This window comes from Melanerpes formicivorus, unplaced genomic scaffold, assembly GCF_026170545.1.
Source record: "Melanerpes formicivorus ecotype bairdi unplaced genomic scaffold, bMelFor1.0.p_v2 SCAF_8, whole genome shotgun sequence".
NCBI lineage: Eukaryota > Metazoa > Chordata > Aves > Piciformes > Picidae > Melanerpes > Melanerpes formicivorus.
The window spans coordinates 3,924,777-3,944,444 of NW_027142360.1; the positions used below are offsets into that span (position 1 = coordinate 3,924,777).

Sequence of the window (19,668 nt, forward strand, 5' to 3'; positions counted from 1 at the left end):
AAGGAGGTTTGCAGGTCTGTTCTTTGAGCCCTACTCTGCGCATGTCCCCTGTGCCAGCTGTGCTCCAGAGTGGGTGTTTGTTGGGGTAGCAGGAGTGTGGGGATCGCAGGTGCCCAGCTCTGCTGTCCCTGGGCTGCTGGAACTTGTGTCTGCAGCGTGCCCTTTGAGACTGTGCTCTGCCAGAGGCAGAGAGGCTGAAGGGGTCGGTGGGCTTAGGCCTTTCCACTCTGCTGTTGAGGTGAGCAAGCTGTGGGAGGGCTTGGGGGCCCCAGCTGCAGCCCTGGGGCTGTGGGTCCAGGGCACTGGTGGGAGTGTGGATGTGTCAGTAGCGATGGTCGACCTGTGTTCCCAGGCAAATTGGCCCCCTAGGCCAGCGGTTTGGGCTTGGCACTGAGGGGCTGAGCTTCCCCTTCAGGCGGTTGGGTTGTGTGGGGTTTGAAATGCCCCTAGAGCAGCTGTGGGCTGGGGCCGGCAGGGAGGGGGCAAAGGGCTCCTGTGAGGGCTGGCTGCCCCCTGGTGGCTGCCGGGGAAAGTGCCGAGCAGCTCTGTTGTCCCAGGGAGCGTTCGTGTCCCCCAGGTGCGGCTGACTGCAGACCGCACCTTTGCTCACAGAGTGCAGGAGCTCTGGGGAGCCTAAGCAGAGCGAGATAGAGCTGAGCCAAGGGCAGCTCCCACGTGGACGCATGGATTGTGCTGAAGGATGCTGTCTTGTTAGGTCACATCTCTTTTGGCTGTGACTGGAGCTTAGGAGCTGGCTATGACTGAGTACAGAATCAGGGAAACATTCAGGTTGGAAAAGAGCCTCAGGATCACCAAGTCCAACCCAGAGCCCTACTCTACAAGGGACACCCCTAAACCATAGCCCCAAGCACCACAGCCAAACCACCTTGAAACACAGCCAGGGTTGGGGACTCCCCCACCTCCCTGGGCAGCACATTCCAAGGCCTGACCACTCTGCATGGGGAAAAAAAGTTTCCTACTGTCCACTCTAACCCTGCCCTGCTGCAGCTTGAGGCTGTTCCCTCTTATTCTATCACTAATTACCTGTGATAAGAGACCAGCACCAACCTCTCCACAACCTCCTTTCAGGTAGCTGTAGAGAGCCAGGAGGTCTCCCCTCAGCCTCCTCTGTTTCACACTAACCATCCCCAGCTCCTTCAGTCACTCTCCATCAGATTTCTTCTTCAGGCCCTTCCCAGCTTCCTTGCCCTGCTCTGCCCCGGCTCCATCCCCTCCACATCTCTCTTGTACTGAGGTGCCCAGAACTGGACACAACCCTCGAGGTGTGGCCTCCCCAGAGCTGAGTACCAGAGGTCAATCCCCTCCCTGCTCCTGCTGGACACAGCATTGCTGATCCCAGCCAGGATGGTTTGGCTTTCTTGGCCACCTGGGCACACTGCTGGCTCATATTCAATTACTTGTCAATTAGCACTCCCAGGTCCCTTTCTGCCAGCAGCTTTCCAGCCACACTGCCCCAAGCCTGTAGTGTTGCTTGGGGTTGTTGTGCCCCAAGTGCAGGCCCTGGCACTTGGCCTTGCTGAAGCTCATCTTGTTAACCTTGGCCATGGACCCAATCTATCCAAGTCCCTCTGGAGAGCCTGCCTACCCTTGTGCAGATCAGCACTCCCACAGGGAAGATAATTCCCTAGCAGAAAGGCTTTAGCAGCTGCCTGTGACTTAGAAGCAAAAGCCAAGGACAGCTGTGCAGAGTGCCTGAAATACAAAGCACATCTTTAAGACAGAACAGCAAGTGAATTGTCCTTTTGTTTGGCTGCAGTAGCCTAGCATCTCCTGTTTCTGTACAGAAGCACTGAAGATACTTGTGTTACATCCCTCTGCTACATTCTCTTCCTGTCCCAGGGGGTACATTACATTCCCTTGGAAGTTTTAGTCTGAAAAAAATGAAGAGTTTTATCTGCAAGAAGCAGAATACTTAACTCAAAAATACTAAGACAGTGAAGAACAAACTCAGTTCATGAAGCCAAATGGTGTTGGGGATCCAGCATCCTGTCTCACATCTCTGGGAGCTCTAGGCAGGACTATAAACACTTCCAAAGAAAAAGATTTTTCTGATAAGGCAAGAAACTTTTATTTCACAGAATCACAGAGTATATCTGGTTGGGAGAGACCTCAAAGCTCACCCAGTCCAGCCTTTGACCCAGCACTGGAGGGTCAGCACTAAACCATGTCCCTAAGTTCCAGGTCTACACACTGCTTGAACATCTCCAGGGGTAGTGACTCCACCACTGCCCTGGGCAGACCACTCCAATGTCTGAGAACCCTCTCTGTGAAGGAATATTTCCTGAGATCCATCCTGAACTTGAAACCATGTCCTCTGGTCCTGTTGCTTGCCATCAAATAGAGGCTGCCCCCTCCTTCCTCCAACCTCCCTTCGGGGAGTTGTAGAGAGCAATGAGGTCTCCCCTCAGCCTCCTCCAGACTGAACCCCCCCAGCTCCCTCAGATGTTCCTTCTAGCCCAGGTGCTCCTGGCCCTTCTCCAGCCTCATTGCCCTTCTCTGCATATGCTCCAGAACTTCGATGTCCTTCCTATAGTGAGGGGCCCTGAACTGAACACAGCACTCAGGGGATGACCACCTCCTGTCCTTGCTGGCCACAGTGTTTCTGATGCAGGCCAGGATGCCATTGGCTTTCTTGGCCACCTGGGCACTGCTGACTCCTATTTAGTCAACTATCAACCATTACTCCCCTCCTCAAGTTGCAGCTTTCTAACCCCACATTCCCAGATCTGTAGTTTGCCATGGGGTTGTTGTGGCCCAGGTGCAGGAGCTGGCACTTGAGCTTTTTAAATGTCATGCAGTTAGCTTTGGCCCATGGGTCTTGCCTGTCCAGGTCCTGCTGCAAAGCCTTCCTTCCCTCTAGCAGATCAACATAGCCACCCAGCTTGGCATCGTCTGCAAACTTACTGAGGGTGCACTCAGTCCCTGCACCCAGATCATTACTAAAGATGTTAAAGAGGGCAGGCCCCAGTCCTGAGCTCTGGGGAGCACCACTAGTGACTGGATGCCAGCCAGATTTAATTCCATTCACCACCACTCTTTGGGCCCAGCCAGCCAGCCAGGTTTTTACCCAAACCTTGTGCCACGAGTTCATGAAATAGAATCCATGGGAGACCATGTAAAAGGCTTTAGTAGAGTGCAGGTAGACAAGGTCCACAGCCCTCCCCTCCTCCATGAGGTGGGTCACCTTATTGTAGAAGGAGATCAAGTTAATCAGACAGAACCTGCCTTCCATAAACCCATGCTTCATTGTTGCAGTTTAAAGACTTCTTTCCTCAAATATGAATGGAGCTGCAGGTGTAAGGTAGCAGGCAGCATTGTTCTTCACTCCTATGTGGAGTAAAGAAAAATGTTGCAGTGAGGGCTAATCTGAAGCGTGCGGTGAAACTGCACTGTGTCCCAACCCCACCCTCCTGCTGCTGTAGTCTGGGAGACAGGAGAGAGCCTGTGTGGCAGTCCTGCCAAGCATGCAGCTGTGTGCTACCCACACAGCCACCTTTTATTTTAAGAAGGGGGTTGAGCAGTAAAAAAAACCCCTCTCTCAAATGTGGAGAGGGACAGCTCCTGGTTGTCTCACACCTCCTCAGGAAATTAATCTTTAGTTCACATTTCTCAGTTTGGTTCCCCCCTCCCCTACTGCTCACAGCTGCTGCCTATCCTCCTGAGCCTGCTGTGTTGATGCAAGATAGTAGGAAAGTGAATGTGTAGTTCAGAGTATTTTTTTCTCTTTCATTCTGTGTTTTGGCAGAGAATTATTACAGTGATGGAAGGCTCCACCTCAGCATGAGAAGAAACTTCTTTACAGTGAGGGTGATGGAGGCCTGGAGCAGGCTGCCCAGAGAGGTTGTGGAGTCTCCTTCTCTGGAGACTTTCAAAACCCATCTGGATGCATTCCTGGGTGGACTACCCTGGGTCATCCTGGTTCCTCCTATCTCTGGAGGTCCCTTCCAACCTCTAACGTTCTGTGAATACTTAAGTCAGCACACAGTTCACATTTTATTAGTTAGAATAATTTTACTGTAACCTTCTTTCAGATAAGAAACAAGAAGAAAAAATATATTACTGAATACATATCTTGTGACTTCACTGGCTGCAGGAGGAGATATACAAGAGAGCTAGACAAATTGATAAGGAGAATATCAGATCAAGCAGTAGATGATGAGGGCATGGTATGACTGTCTTCAGTATTCTGCGTTGAAAGGGTACTCCTTGTGAGTTTTGCACCTGAAGGGAATAAAAGACTTGAGGTCAGACATCATCTGGGTCGAGGCAATCCCAGGCACAAATCCAGGCTGGGCAGGGACTGGCTGGAAAGCAGCCCTGAGGAGAGAGACTTGGGGGTGCTGGCAGAGGAGAAGCTCAACAGGAGCTCTCAGTGTGCACTTGCAGCCCAGAAAGCCAATCAGATCCTGGGCTGCATCAGGAGAAGCATGGCCAGCAGGGCAAGGGAGGTGATTCTCCCCCTCTGCTCAGCCCTGGTGAGACCCCACCTGGAGTACTGCCTCCAGTTCTGGAGCCCCTATTACAAGAGGGATCTGGAGGTGCTGGAAGGTGTCCAGAGCAGGGCCAGGAGGATGAGCAGAGGGCTGGAGCACCTCTCCTGTGAGGACAGACTGAAGGAGTTGGGGCTGTTCAGTCTGCAGAAGAGAAGGCTCTGAGGTGACCTCATTGTGGCCTTCCAGTATCTGAAGGGGGCTACAGGAAGGCTGGGGAAGGACTGCTCAGGCTCTCAGGTAGTGATAGGACTAGGGGGAATGGAATGAAGCTGGAGGTGGGGAGATTCAGGCTAGATGTGAGGAGGAAGTTCTTCCCCATGAGAGTGGTGAAGCCCTGGAATGGGTTGTCCAGGGAGGTGGTTGGGGCCCTGTCCCTGGAGGTGTTTAAGCCCAGGCTGGATGAGGCTCTGGGCAGCCTGATCTAGTGTGGGGTGTCCCTGCCCATGGCAGGGGGGTTGGAACTGGATGATCCTTGTGGTCCCTTCCAACCCTGAATGACACTATGATACTATGATCATCTTTAAGATGTATCAAGCCCTAGTGGGTGCTTAGAGTAGCTGCCAAGCCAGGATCAGAAGCATATAATTGTAGAATGGATTTGTTCCCTATTTGTTTTCTTGGATAGTGTGTGCTGTTAATAGGCTGGCGACAGGCAAGTCAATTTATCCCTCAGGCTCTCAGCATTCTAGGCAGTGTTAAAATACAAAACCTCCATGTATCCAGCATTCATATCTTGAGGGTTTGGAAAATTAAAAAACCCAAACCCCATTTCTATTTTTGGAACAAAACTAGAAGGGTAGATTCAGATTGGATGTTAGGAAGAAGTTGTTCCCCATGAGGGTGGTGAGAGCCTGGCACAGGTTGCCCAGGGAGGTGGTGGAAGCCTCATCCCTGGAGGTTTTTAAGGCCAGGCTGGATGTGGCTCTGGGCAACCTGCTGTAGTGTGAGGTGTCCCTGCCCATGGCAGGGGGGTTGGATGTGGCTGATCCTTGAGGTCCCTTCCAACCCTGACAGTTCTATGACTGTGAAAACACTGAGTGCTACCACTTACGTTTTCATTGTATAGGCTCTCCAGTTTCTGTTAAAGCTGAGAATCGTTGCCATCTCCTCTTCAGTCAGTTTGAAGTCAAACACCTGACAAGAGAAACAGCTGGAAATTACCTCTGAACAAAGCAGAGGTTATAAGCAAAATCCACAAAAGGAAAGGACAAGGCTACAAGGGAGGGAAGCAGGTTGGAAAGAATGACTGCACCATGGAGGAGGGGAAGGCATCTGGCTGTATTTTCAAGAATTCACTGACAGGAAGGTAATATCCAAAGCTGTCAGCTTTCAGAAGATGCTTGTCCAGACATTAATGTTGCACTTGCCACTTATGGAGGATGCATCTTTCTGTCCTGTTCCAAAGGAACATCTACAAGGTTTTTCACGTTTCACTTAACCCAGTTATGTCTTTTGAAATCCCAGTGACCAGTTTCAGTCAAGGGTCCCTGAACTAACAGTTGAGCAACCTGACTTATGGACACCAGGACTATTTTCTGAACAGAGCTGGCTCTATATAAGTCTGCTGTGGTGTGCCACCACTGCCAGCCAAGTGCCATATGCCAATTCATCTGTAACCTGTAGAATAAGAGGCACCACGTAAAGCAACTGCTGAGATGGACAGCATGCCATTTCCAAAAGCTTTGCTCACTCCTGCTCTCCAGCTGGAACCCTATGTTAAACCCATAGTAGAGCATAGGCAAACAGGTCGGGCTTGATGATCTCTGAGGTCTTTTCCAACCATATTGATTCTATGATTCTATTTAGCCTGGAGAAGAGGAGGCTCAGGGGAGACCTTATTGCTGTCTACAACTCCCTGAAGGGAGGTTGTAGCCAGGAGGGGGTTGGTCTTTTCTCCCAGGCACCCAGCATCAGAACAAGGGGACACAGTCTCAAGCTGTGCCAGGGGAGGTTTAGGCTGGAGGTGAGGAGAAAGTTCTTCACAGAGAGGGTTGTTGGCCATTGGAATGTGCTGCCCAGGGAGGTGGTGGAGTCACTGTCCCTGGAGGTGTTCAAGAGGGGACTGGACGTGGCACTTGAAGCCATGGTTTAGTTAGTCATGAGGTGTTGGGTGACAGGTTGGACTTGATGATCTCTGAGGTCTTTTCTAACCTCATTGATTCTATGATTTTAAACAGAGAGAAAAAGCCCAGCCCTCTTGCATGAGGAGCACTTGGGAAAGGTGAGAAAGGATCCCTGCCTGCTCTGCAGGGAGAAGGCACAGCATGCCTGAAGGGCAGCACCCAGGTCACTCCTGAGGACTCACCTGGAAGTTCTCCACAATGCGCTGTGGTGTGACCGACTTGGGAATCACAATCACATTCCTCTGGACCTGGAAGCGAAGCAGAACCTGCAGGAACAGACAACTGAGTAATTTCTCCTGCTCTGGAGGTAGCAGAGCCTGTTCCAGCAGCTGCTTTCCCTGAGCCATGCCCACTTCTGCAGAGCTGCATTTCAAATATTTTCTGCCCCTCCAGCCCAAGTAGCACTTCCAAAAGAACAAAGAGAAGTGGTGGACCTTCACATGGAAGACCTCCTTTCCCATCCAGTTTTGGGACAATCAAGTCTTTTCCTTCCCACCTGGACTTTGATCAAAGTTTCATCCTAACCTCTGCAATAGGACTGGAACGTGACAGCATTTGAAGATGAGCCAAGAAAATGTTTCTGATAGATGGACAGAGCCATTGCAAGCATTTGTTGCAGGTTCACACAGTAAACAAATCTGCATTGCTCCTTAACACCACAGAAGAGTGCCTTAGGTGACAGGGGATGAAGAGCCAGCCTGGCCTCTATGCTGTCATTAGCTGTCCTGTGTTATAGGAAAGAGTCTGTCTGGCTCACTGTCTGGCACCTACATACTTGTGCTGTGGTTTTCTTGTGCTTGGTTGCAATCTCTTTGATCCTGGGGTCATCCAGAATGGAGGGATCCTCTGGCGTAGCCCTGCAGAGGAAAGACAGCAACAGACATCAGCATTTAGGTGACTGATTAATGGTGCACTTACTGTCTCAGGTCTGCCAGCCTCATCCATGCCAGCCTCTCACAAACTGCAGGGCTGCCTTACCATGGCCTGTCAGGAGAGCCAAGTGGACTGTAGGCTGTCACAGCAATCCCTTTGGACTGACAGTACTTGATCAGCTTCTCCTGGGTAAGGTATGGATTGCATTCAATCTGCCAACACAAGAGTACAGAGGCTGGTGGTGATTTAACTGCTGTAACTCACTCCAGGGATGCTCTCTAATGCGCTTAAAGGTAATGTCTTGTCCTTATGTGTCCTTTTACAGTAAGGCTTCTCTGGCTCTTTGCTGGGAGAAGAGAGCATTTCAGAAGGCTCCTCTTTGGGTTCTTTGGCCCTGAGAAGGCATGTTCTGAGGTGATTCTCAGTGGTTTTTAAGCAGTAGTTTGTCAAATACTGAGAAGTCCAGTGGTGTTTATATTCAGTCCTAATGTGGAGTGGCACTAGTAGTGTTACAGAATAAACCAGGTTGGAAAAGACCTTGGAGATCATCCAGTCCAACCTATCACCCAACACCATCTAATCAACTAAACCATGGCACCAAGTGCCTCATCCAGTCTCTTCTTAAACAATTCCAGGGACAGTGACTCCACCACCTCCCTGGGCAGCACATTCCAATGGCCAATCTCTCTTTCTGTGATGAATTTCCTTCTAACCTCCAGCCTAAACCTCCCCTGACACAGCTTGAGACTTTCTCCTCTTGTTCTGGTGCTGGTTGCCTGGGAGAAGAGACCAACCCCCACCTGGCTACAACCTCCCTTCAGGGAGTTGTAGAGAGCAATAAGGTCTCCCCTGAGCCTCCTCTTCTGCAGGCTAAGCAACCCCAGCTCCCTCAGCCTCTCCTCACAGGGCTGTGCTCCAGACTCCTCCCCAGCTTTGTTGCATCTGCTCTGTTCTCCCTTCCTCTCTGTTCTTGTCACAGAAGCTCCTCTCTTGTGAATTTGCATGCAAGGGTTTGATAGATGGCTGTAGTTTTAGCCAGACGCCTTCTTTTTCTTTTAGCTTGCTCTTGGGTAGGGGAAGTACTAAAATGTTGTTAGGACTGATAAGCTCTGGTGATTAGTGCTCTTGGTGAGCCTGCAAGAATGACTGAATTCAGAACTGTAAGGGATGGCTGAATCTGTACAAGACTTGGAGAAATAAGCATTCATAGCAGGCTGTGTAGCTGCTGTCTACCAGAGGGCAGTTGCTGCTACATGCAGACAACAACTAGGTGGTTTTTGTGGGGGTTTTTTGTATGCATACATTTTTGTGGTGGGTTGAAGTTTCCCCCCCAGCACTAACTTTGCAGGACCAACTCAATTAGAAGCAAATGAAGCTGTATTTACAAGCAAGAACTACACTCTACAATGGAATGCAATGAATACATTTATTTACTACCATTGTGCCTCATGTGCTGCAATGGCAGTTGCAAATGCTCAGTTTTATTATGACCTGACTGGAGTCACACCTGGCAGAAGAACTGGAGCAACCTTCAGCTTATCTACAAAGTCAGACACTTGTCTGGGATCTGGAAAAGTTTGTTTACAGTGGTATAGGCTAGAAGGTGTTCTCAGTGCTGTAAATCAAATGCTGGGACATGAACACTATCATGACATTTAGTGTTACACTGCATATTGCACAATTTTCCTGGGGTTATTGCCTGCTTCATCATGAGCCAGCAGTTCTGTTTCTGATGCATGCCAGGATGCCATTGGCCTTCTTGGCCACTTGGGCATACTGCTGGCTCATGATGAAGCAGGCAATAAACCTCAGTAAAGTTGTGGGGCAGTGTGGCTGGAGAGCTGCTGGCAGAAAGGGACAAACAACTGAATATGAGCCAGCAGTGTGCCCAGGTGGCCAAGAAAGCCAATGGCATCCTGGCTGGGGTTAGAAATGCCATATCCAGCAGGAGCAGGGAGGGAATTGTCCTTTTGTACTCAGCTCTGATGAGGCTACATCTTGACTATTGTGTGCAGTTCTGGGCATCTCAATATAAGAGAGATGTGGAGGTGCTGGAGCCAGGGCAGAGCAGGGCAAGGAAGCTGTGAAGGGCCTGGAGAAGAAATCTGGTGGAGAGTGACTGAAGGAGCTGGGGATGGTTAGTGTGAAACAGAGGAGGCTGAGGGGAGACCTCATGGCTGTCTGAGAGGAGGTTGTAGAGAGGTTTGTGCTGGTCTCTTATCACAGGTAATTAGTGAGGGAGTGAGGGAATGGCCTCTAGCTGCACTAAGGCAGGGTTAGACTGGACATTAGGAAGAACTTGTTCCCATCAAGAGTGGTCAGGTCTTGGAATGTGCTGCCCAGGGAGGTGGTGGAGTCCCCAAGCCTGGATGTATTTGAAAGTGTTTTGTATGTGGTGCTTGGGGCTATGGTTTAGGGGTGACCCTTGTAGAGTAGGGCTCTGGGTTGGACTTGGTGATCCTGAGGCTCTTTTCCAACCTGAATGTCTCTGTGACTCTGAGCTTCTGTCCTCATGTGTAGCCAGAAATCATCATAGAGTGTTAACACGCTGTTACCTGCTTTGTTCTCCCTTTCTCCATCTCCTTACTCAGCTGTAATCAGATCTCTATAAGCCCTGACAGCTATTCACCTGCAGTCACCTAGCAGCTCACCTGGTTATTTGCAGGCTTGTACTTCAGTCCTGGCTTGTTCAGGATTCTTTCAATCTGCTCATGGTTAAAGTTGGAGACACCAATGGCTTTTACAAGGCCAGCATCCACCAGCTCTTCCATGGCCTAACAGAAAGTGGAGCAAAGTCATCACACAGTGCAGAAGATATGGCCTCAATACATTCTTCCTGGTATGCTTTTCTTCACAGAAAGGGAGAGAGCTGTTTGGTGTGTTGAAGTTTGTCTCCTGGGGGAAAGGTGCACACTGGTGTATTTGTAGGGTGTGTCCCATCTTCAGATAGCAGAAATCCACAGAGTGATTTACACATGGAAAATAATCAATAACCTTCTCTTGGGCCAACACTGGAGGGCTGTACTCCAGGCTGTAGGCAAGAACACAGCCTAAAATACCTTCATTCTTCCAAAGAACAGTTGAGAAAGTGTAGTGAAGACAGTTCTGTGGTTGCTACAGTCAACCTGGTCTGCAGCTCCACTGCTTGATGAAGCATTTATGTTATGAAGAGCTACATCATTTACCATGCCATGAATCTGCAAGAGTTGGGACTGCTGAAGGTGGTAAAAGCATGAAAAAGGCTGCCAAGGACAGACTGCTCTCCTCCCCCCACTGTGGCTGAACTTACCTCCCATGTCTGTAGAAGATCTGTGTTGCTGGTGATTGACATTCCTTTATCATCCATGGGAAACAGCTCCTCTCCTGCCTGCCAGTGACAGAAAACACTTTAGAAACACTCTTTGGTGGCAAGGCAACACTGTGACAACTGAGGGCTAAGATAGCCTTAAGTTCTAGTACAGAAAGAACTAATGAGCTGGAAGGGATCGTCTTGTTCCACCTGCCCTGCCATCAGCAGGGGCACTTCCCTCTGCAGCCTTCCTGTAGACAACCTTCAGGCACTGAAAGGCCACTATAAGGTCTCACTGGAGCCTTGTCTTCTCCAGGCTGAAGAGACTCAATTTCCTCAGCCTGCGGTCATAGCTCTCTGGTCATCTTTCACAGGATCACTAAGGTTGGAAGAGACCTCAAAGACCATCGAGTCCAACCTGTCACCACAGACCTCATGACTAGACCATGGCACCAAGTGCCACATCCAATCCCCTCTTGAACACCTCCAGGGATGGGGACTCCACCACCTCCCTGGGCAGCACATTCCAATGGCCAACAACTCTCTCTGTGAAGAACTTTCTCCTCACCTCAAGTCTAAACCTCCCCTGGCACAGCTTGAGACTGTGTCCCCTTGTTCTGGTGGTGGTTGTCTGGGAGAAGAGACCAACCCCCACCTGGCTACACACACCTTTCAGGTAGTTGTAGAGAGCAATGAGGTAATGCCTGAGCCTCCTCTTCTCCAGGCTAAGCAACCCCAGCTCCCTCAGCCTCTCCTCACAGGACTGTACTCAAGGCCTCTCCCCAGCCTTGTTGCCCTTCTCTGGACACCTTCAAGTGTCTCAATGTCCTTCTTAAACTGAGGGGCCCAGAACTGGACACAGGACTCAAGGTGTGGCCTAACCAGTGCAGAGCACAGGGCACAATGACTTCCCTGTTCCTGCTGGCCACACTATTCCTAATGCAGGCCAGGATGCCATTGGCCCTCTTGGCCACCTGGGCACACTGCTGGCTCATGTTTAGGCAGCTGTCAATCTGCACCCCCAGGTCCCTCTCTGTTTGGGAGGTCTCAGCCACTCTGACCCCAGCCTGTAGCTCTGCATGGGGTTGTTGTTGCCAAAGTGCAGCACCTGGCACTTGGACTTGCTGCATGCCATCCCACTGGACTCTGCCCATCTGTCCAGTCAGTCGAGGCTCTGCAGAGCCTTTCTACCCTCTAGCTGACCAACATCTTCTCCTAACTTGGTGTCATCTGCAAACTTGCTGATGACTGACTCGACCCCCTCATCCAGATCATCAATGAAGATGTTTGTGGCCCTCTCCAACAGAGCCACATGCTCCTTATGTTGGGGGTTCCAGAGCTGGACACAGTACTCCATGTGGGGTCTCACAGGAGCAGACTAGAGGGGGAGAATCACTTCCTTTGACCTGCTGGCCACTCATCTTTTGGTACTGCCCAAGGTGCGGTTGGCTTTTTGGGCTGCTGGTGCACATTGGCAGCTCATGTCAAACACCTCATCACCAGCAGCCCCAAGTCCTTCTCTGCAGGGCTGCTCTCAATCTACTCACCAACCAACCTGTATTTCTGCTTGAGATTGCCCCAACTCAGGTGCAGGACCTTGCACTCTGCCTTGTCTAACTTCATGAGGTTGGCATGGACTCACCTCTCCAGCCTGGCAAAGTCTCACTGGAGAGATGCTGGTGATGTCACAGCCCTGCAGGTGTGTGCACACCTCTAGCTCCTCCTGTTTGTTTCCCATGCTGTGTGCATTGGTATAGAAGCATTTAAGCTGGGTCCTCATTGAAGCTGACTTATTGGCTGGAGTTCCATTGTTTGTCCACATTGTTCATGCAGGTTTATGGAATTTTGCTAGCAACCAGTAGGAGCCATGAGTGTATCTCTTGGACCCAGCAAAGTGGTGACTCACCAAAACAGAGAGATAAACAAGTCATGCCACTTAGGGAACAAACAGGCTTGCTGCAGTTCTCCCTCATGCCTGTTAAGGCAAAAACCTGGTTTTTATAAGATTTGTTTTTTTTGGAAGGGTATAAGGACCTTGTGCAAGCCCAAGAACGTTAAAGTTACACACAGGGCAAGCTGGATCTGCTGACAAGGTACTATGCATACACAGAGAGGTCTCCTGTGAGTAGAGCCTCAGTTTAAATTGGTGGCACTAGTTAAAACAGAACCCCTCAGACATGCAAGGGCAGAGCTAAATCCCTGTGTCCCTGTAGTGCTCTGTGCACAGTGTGTTGGGCAGATGAAAGAGTATCCTGACATGACAATTTTACTCAGGGCTTTGTTCACATAAATATAACCAGGACACCATTGGAAGCATGAGAAACAACTGACAAGCTTGAAAGTAACAGATAGTATGGAGGTCCTAACCTGTCTATAGTAGAAAGGAAAAGATAAGATTGAGGCATCAGCTCCTTTGAAGTACATGAAGCTTGAAATTTGTATGTCAGAAAGTCTCATGCCTTGAAATCCAAGGAGTGGGGAACAACACTAAGGCTCCTGCAACCAAGGTCAGCTCAATTGGTAGTATATTAAGGACTAGATAAAGACAGAAATGGAAGTCAGGAGCATTTTCTTTTGCTTTGCTATTCGTTAACACTCAGAGGAAAATTTCTAGCAGGCAGCAAAGTACAGCCCTCCTGCCCACAAAATAAGAGGCTAAGTCATTGGCAGACAATGCATAGCCAAAAGTAAAGCAGCACAACTCAAGCTTGCAGCCAGGAGGCCTGATCTTAGTGCTAGGTCTGCATTTCCCCCTATCACAAGGGCAGAGGACACTGTACAGGCAGTGATCTCAGGGGCAGAGATCAAGAGTCTGTCTCACGTGGCCAGAGTCGAGCTGAATGAGATCTCTGGAGCAGTGTGGTACACACAGTGGACACGTAGTCTTTCTGGACTGGAGCAGCACTACTGCTGCAGTTGTTATTGGCAGGGAAAGCCAAGGGCACTGCTGTTACTGTACCTTGAACCCAATAGGCCAGTGCATAAGGTAGAGATCCAGGTAATCCAGCTTCAGGTCAGCAAGAGTCTTCCGACAGCCTTCCTTCACCAGAGGCTTTTCATGAAATGTGCACCAGAGCTAGAGACAAAAAGCCAAAGCACACTGTGACCTCCTGGGTTAGAGCTCTTGGAACCCTTCTGTCCTGTTGTTGACAGGGGAGTGCCTGGGAGTGTTATTCTATTCTACTCTAGTGCTCTTCAGATAGGGCTTGCACTGTGAGCAGGACTGGCTGATGGCTACTAATACCGAGGGCATCATGTGCCATTGTGGCATATGTGGTCAAACAGGAAACTGATTCTGTTCCATTAGTCAAGACATAAAAGCCCTTATTACAGCCAGATAAGGGCTAAAGAGCTCTTTTTAAGTTGATAATTTCAGTGGTGAGCTAAATACAAGGTGTCCTGCCAAAGCACAGTAAAGGAACAGCACCCTTTCTGGAGCCATTTGGGCTTAATATATTCCTTGAACAGTTCTAGGAAAATCATAGAATGGTCTGGGTTGGAAGGGACCTCCAAAGCTCATCCAGTCCATCCCCCTCTGCAATCAGCAGGGACACCCTCCACTAGATCAGGTTGCTCAGAGCCTTGTCAAGCCTGACCTTGAATATTGCCAGGGATGGGGCCTCAACTCCCTCCCCTGAGCAACCTGTTCCAGTGTTCTCATGGTGCAGAACTTGTTCTTAACATCCAATCTAAATCTGCTTTTCTCTAGCCTGAAGCCATTGCCCCTCATTCTATCACTACAAACCTCTGTAAACAGTCTCTCTCCATCCTCCTTGTAGCCTCCTTCAGCTACTGGAAGGCTGCTATTAGGTCTCCCTGGAGCCTTCTCTTCTCCAGGCTGAACACCCCCAGCTCCCTCAGCCTGTGTTCATAGCAGAGGTGCTCCAACCCCCGATCATTCTTGTGGCCCTCTTCTGCACCCTCTCCATCAGCTCCAGAAGATGCAGAGTAGATGTTAGATAACTCTCTACAAGGTGACAAAAGGAAGCTTCCAACACCACTGACCTATGCTATGCTCTAAATTACTCCATGCTCTAGCAGGCAGCTTTTTCCTACTGCTCTTAATGCCCCCCCTATGAACATGTTCAAGGCAGGCTGCCCCCTTTATCCTAGGTCACCAGGTCCTTACCTTACTGACAACGAAGAGGTCTTCTCGTTTCACAACACCTTCCTTAATTTTCTGCTGGATGCCTTCTCCAATTTCACTCTCATTCTGGTACACGTAGGCGCAGTCGAGGTGGCGGTACCCAGCGTCGATGGCAGCCAGCACTGCAGCTCTCACCTGCCCAGCTGAGGACTGGAAAAAAGATGTATCTTAAGATCCCAAATTAAAGCATACAGCTCATTTCCTAAAGAGTCACATACAAAGGGATTTTAAGAAGAGTTATCCCATCCAGTGTTCTTGAAGCTACATTCATCTTACAAACAGCTCCAGAGCCTGAGGCCAGCCCCCGGCCATTTATTCATAGCCCTACTCCCACCCAAGTTCAGCCCAACAGCCAGGTGGAGCAGAGGCTGGTGTCCCAACACCAGGACAGTGCTCCAGGGCTGCACAAGGGGCAATCACATTTTGTGCCAGGGAGCTCTGCAGTCCCTCCTGCTCAGCACTCCTCAATTCCCAGTGCTGGGACAGAGAGAATCAACCACCACTCATCTGGAAGAATTTTAGTTTGATGGAGAGGGCATAGTCTGCACTTGAGCATCCACAGCCCATGCCATGCCCAGCTCCTCTCCTCAGTACATTGCACCTGTAAATTCAAAGGTGACAGCAGAGATGGATGCCTTCAGAGATGGAAGAGGTGTGCGTTTCTAGGTGTTTCTAAACCCTGAAAGGACACCCAAGCTGTGCACAAAGACATGTTGGCATATCTTGTTCACACAAGTCCGGTAATGTTTGCTTTCAGAGGTGGTGCTTTTGCAGCCATCGTAAGGGTGGTGCACAACTCTCTGTCAGAACTTGCTTGAAACGCACGAATGGTCTTTTAAAGCCGCATCTTGTTACCAAAGGATTCCAGGTAACCTCACCCCGGGTTTAAGTTACTCATCCTAGAACAGCAAGAGAGCCAGGAGCCCCTCTATAGCTGCAGGCGAGCAGGGAGGAGGGCACCGGGAGCTCTCCGGAGCCCGGCAGGGGAGCTGCCGCGAGGGAGGAAAGGAGCCACTTCTCACGGCCCCGGGACTCTATACAGGGACGGTGGGGAGGGCAGCGGCAAGAAGGACAGCAAGCTGGGGAGATAAAGAGCTCAAAAGCAGCGCAGGGCTCCGCCCGCGGGCACTGCCGGACCGAGAGGGCAATCCCGGCGAGGCGCCACCGGGATGTCGGTGGCAGCGGCAGCACTGCGCTCGGGCCCGCGTCCCCGAGCCAGGCGGGGCTGCCCCCACCCACCCCGCTCTAGAAGCCGTGGAGGTGGAGCCGGGACTCCGGATCCAGTTCCTGCCGGGAACGAGGGACCGGGGACGACAGCGGCGTGCCCATTACCTTCCATGTGCCCAGCCCCACGAGAGGCATTTTGGCCCCCGTATTCAGCTGCACGCAGGTCGCCATGTCCCCGTACGAAAATGCTGCTGGGCGGCACTCACCGCAGAGCCCCTTTAATAGCTGATCGGCCGTCCCCGCCCCGGAACCCGCCCGGGGGCAGCCACCGCCTTCCCAGCGGCTCTCCTCGGTTACACGGAGGTGTGGTGGCTTGGTGCCGGTTCTCTCCGGGTCTGCTTTCCTTGCGGCTAGGTCTTGTGAGCCCTTGGGCGCAAGCAGGGTGTCCCCACGGCCAGGCTCTTGCGGAGGTCCTGTGGTGCGAGTGGCCGATGTGAATTTAGGAGCCTTCAGCCTTCAGTTTCTCTCTGAGGGTGGGACGGATGCAGCATACGCTTGTGTTAATAGAGGGGAAGAGAGCTGTTGGTGAGACTCATGTAGAAAACGGCGATTTTAAAGAATGTTATTTTACAAGTTCTCTTCAGGGTTTTCTGAAAGTTGCAGAAGGACAGTGAGCTGTTAATGAACATCATGCTGGGGCTCCTCTCCTATGGACACAGAGAGTTGAGGCTATTCAGCCTGGAGAAGAGAAGGCTCTGAGGAGACCTTATAGTGGCCTTCTAGTATCTGAAGGGGCTACAGGGTGTCAGGGAGTGACAGGACTGGGGGGAATGGAGCAAAAGTAGAAGTGGGTAGATTCAGATTGGATGTCAGGAAGAAGTTGTTCCCTATGAGGGTGGTGAGAGCCTGGCACAGGTTGCCCAGGGAGGTGGTGGAAGCCTCCTGCCTGGAGGTGTTTGCAGCCAGGCTGGATGTGGCTGTGAGCAACCTGCTGTAGTGTGAGGTGTCCCTGCCCATGACAGGGCAGTTAGAACTGGCTGGTCCTTGAGGTCCCTTCCAACCCTGACAATTCTATGGTGATCACATTGTCCCTCTATCCTCAGGAAAGTACAGGCCATATTTCAGAATAAAACACAGAAGTGTAGAAATAAATGGTAGGTGGTCTGAAGCTGCCACAGCACCATGGGTAAAGAAAAAAAAAGCACTCCCTGCAGGGTACAATAGGTGGTCCAGGATGTTCTGTTCAAGCCACCTGAGAAACTTCACTGCTTGCTTGTGCATGATTCAAGTGCATGTATTAACTGGAAGTGTAATAGTTCATTTTTCTCTGTGTGCCTTTCCAACACCAAATGCCCAGCTGATTTGTGTCCACTTGAGTCCTGTGTCCAGTTCTGGGCTCCTCAATTTAAGAAGGACATTGAGAGACTTGAACATGTCCAGAGAAGGGCAACAAGGCTGGGGAGAGGTCTGGGGCACAGCCCTGTGAGGAGAAGCTGAGGGAGCTGGGGTTGCTTAGCCTGGAGAAGAGGAGGCTCAGGGGAGACCTTTTTGCTCTCTACAGCTCCCTGCAGGGAGGTTGTAGCCAGGAAGGGGTTGGTCTCTTCTCCCAAGCAACCAGCACCAGAACAAGAGGACACAGTCTCAAGCTGTGCTAAGGGAGATTTAGGCTGGATGTTGGGAAGAAGTTCTTCCCAGCAAGAGAGATTGGGCATTGGAATGTGCTGCCCAGGGAGGTGGTGGAGTCACCATCCCTGGAGGTGTTCAAGAGGGGACTGGATGTGGCACTTGGTGCCATGGTTTAGTTGATTAGAAGGTGTTGGGTGACAGGTTGGACTGGATGATCTCAAAGGTCTTTTTCAATCTATTCTATTCTATTCTATTCTATTCTATTCTATTCTATTCTATTCTATTCTATTCTATTCTATTCTATTCTATTCTATTCTATTCTATTCTATTCTATTCTATTCTAGCTGGGGTTGCTTAGCCTGGAGAAGAGGAGGCTCGGGGTGACCTCATTGCCCCCTACAACTACCTGAAGGGTGGTTGTAGCCAGGAAGGGGTTGGTCTCTTCTCCCAGGCAAGCAGCACCAGAACAAGAGGACACAGTCTCAAGCTGTGCCAGGGGAAGTTTAGGCTGGAGATGAGGAGAAAGTTCTTCACTGAGAGAGTCATTCATCATTGGAATGTGCTTCCCAGGGAGCTGGTGGAGTCACCATCCCTGGAGGTGTTCAAGAGGAGATTGGATGTGGCACTTGGTGCCATGGTCTAGTCATGAGGTCTGTGGTGACAGGTTGGACTCGATGATCTCTGAGGTCTCTTCCAACCTTGGTGATACTGTGATACTATTCTATTCTTTGTGCTTCTGGCTCCACTTACCTGGGACAGACAAGGCAATTGATTGTTTCTGATCTTCTTCCTACGATTTGTCAGCACCATCCTGAGCAGGATGTGATGTTTCAGTTACATCATGAAACAGGTACACAATGCAGTGTTTGCCTGCCTGTTAGAAGCTGCTTGCACATGCTGCCCGCTGCCATCCCATTGGAAGGGTTTCCACACTTTCTGTCTCAGTTCAGGGAAACAGACAGCAGCCGTGTGCACAGCTGTGGGAAAGTTTTCTGTGCTAGCCATGGCATTGTGTCTAGTGGGCAGTCCTGCTGAGCAGTGCTAATGGTGGAAGAGGGACCAGAGCTAAGGTTACCCAGAGGTTCAGAGGCTGGTGTACAGAGTGAGGACTCCTGGGGAGATGGACTATATGGTGTTAGGTAGGCCCAAAGAGAAGAGTTTCCTCTGTCCTCTGTCTTGGCCTTATTAGCAGAAGTCATGTGGAGACATGTCCTGAAAATGATTGTTTCCTGCCAGAGAAATCAGGGTGCTGTATTGTGAAACATCAGTGTGATCACCTGCACTCTAGGTTGCCTCCCTTTTGCTGAATGTCTCTACATGTTTTTGCAATATGCACTTCACACATGGGTGTTTTTTTCCTTTTTTCCCCTCCAAATATTATGTTGGGCTATGCCTGTGATTTGTTTGTTCAAACAAGATCAAAGTACCACTTTCCCTTTGCTCTCCTATTTCCTGTCTGCTTGAGCTAGTGCTGTCGTGCCGACAGTTCATTAATATCAGCAGTGTTGTGCTTTAACTCCAGCTTATATAAGTCTTGGTGTAGGAACTGCCAAGACATAGGAGCTGGGAGTTGTTTCTCTGTCCCAAAGGCACAGATGGGGTTGTCACATGTTGGTAGGCCCTTAGTATCATAGTATCATAGTATCATTCAGGGTTGGAAGGGACCACAAGGATCATCTAGTTTCAACCCCCCTGCCATGGGCAGGGACACCCCACACTAGATCAGGCTGCCCAGAGCCTCAGCCAGCCTGGGCTTAAACACCTCCAGGGACAGGGCCTCAACCACCTCCCTGGACAACCCATTCCAGGGCTTCACCACTCTCATGGGGAAGAACCTCCTCCTCACATCTAGCCTGAATCTCCCCACCTCCAGCTTCATTCCATTTCCCCTAGTCCTATCACTACCTGAGATCCTGAGAAGTCCTTCCC

At 50.5% G+C, this 19,668-nt stretch overlaps 1 protein-coding gene across 1 annotated transcript; it reads right to left on the reverse strand.

Moving 5' to 3' along the window:
* Positions 1 to 3,995: 3,995 nt before the first annotated feature.
* Positions 3,996 to 16,380, reverse strand: LOC137442823 (aldo-keto reductase family 1 member B1-like). Its single transcript, XM_068141853.1, has 10 exons — positions 16,279 to 16,380; positions 14,929 to 15,096; positions 13,759 to 13,875; positions 10,800 to 10,877; positions 10,162 to 10,284; positions 7,616 to 7,722; positions 7,413 to 7,494; positions 6,820 to 6,903; positions 5,566 to 5,648; positions 3,996 to 4,242 (listed from the first exon to the last, which is right to left on the reverse strand). The coding sequence occupies exons 1-10, from the start codon at positions 16,342 to 16,344 to the stop codon at positions 4,200 to 4,202; spliced, it is 951 nt and encodes a 316-aa protein (XP_067997954.1). The 5' UTR covers positions 16,345 to 16,380; the 3' UTR covers positions 3,996 to 4,199.
* Between the last annotated feature and the right edge of the window lie 3,288 nt (positions 16,381 to 19,668).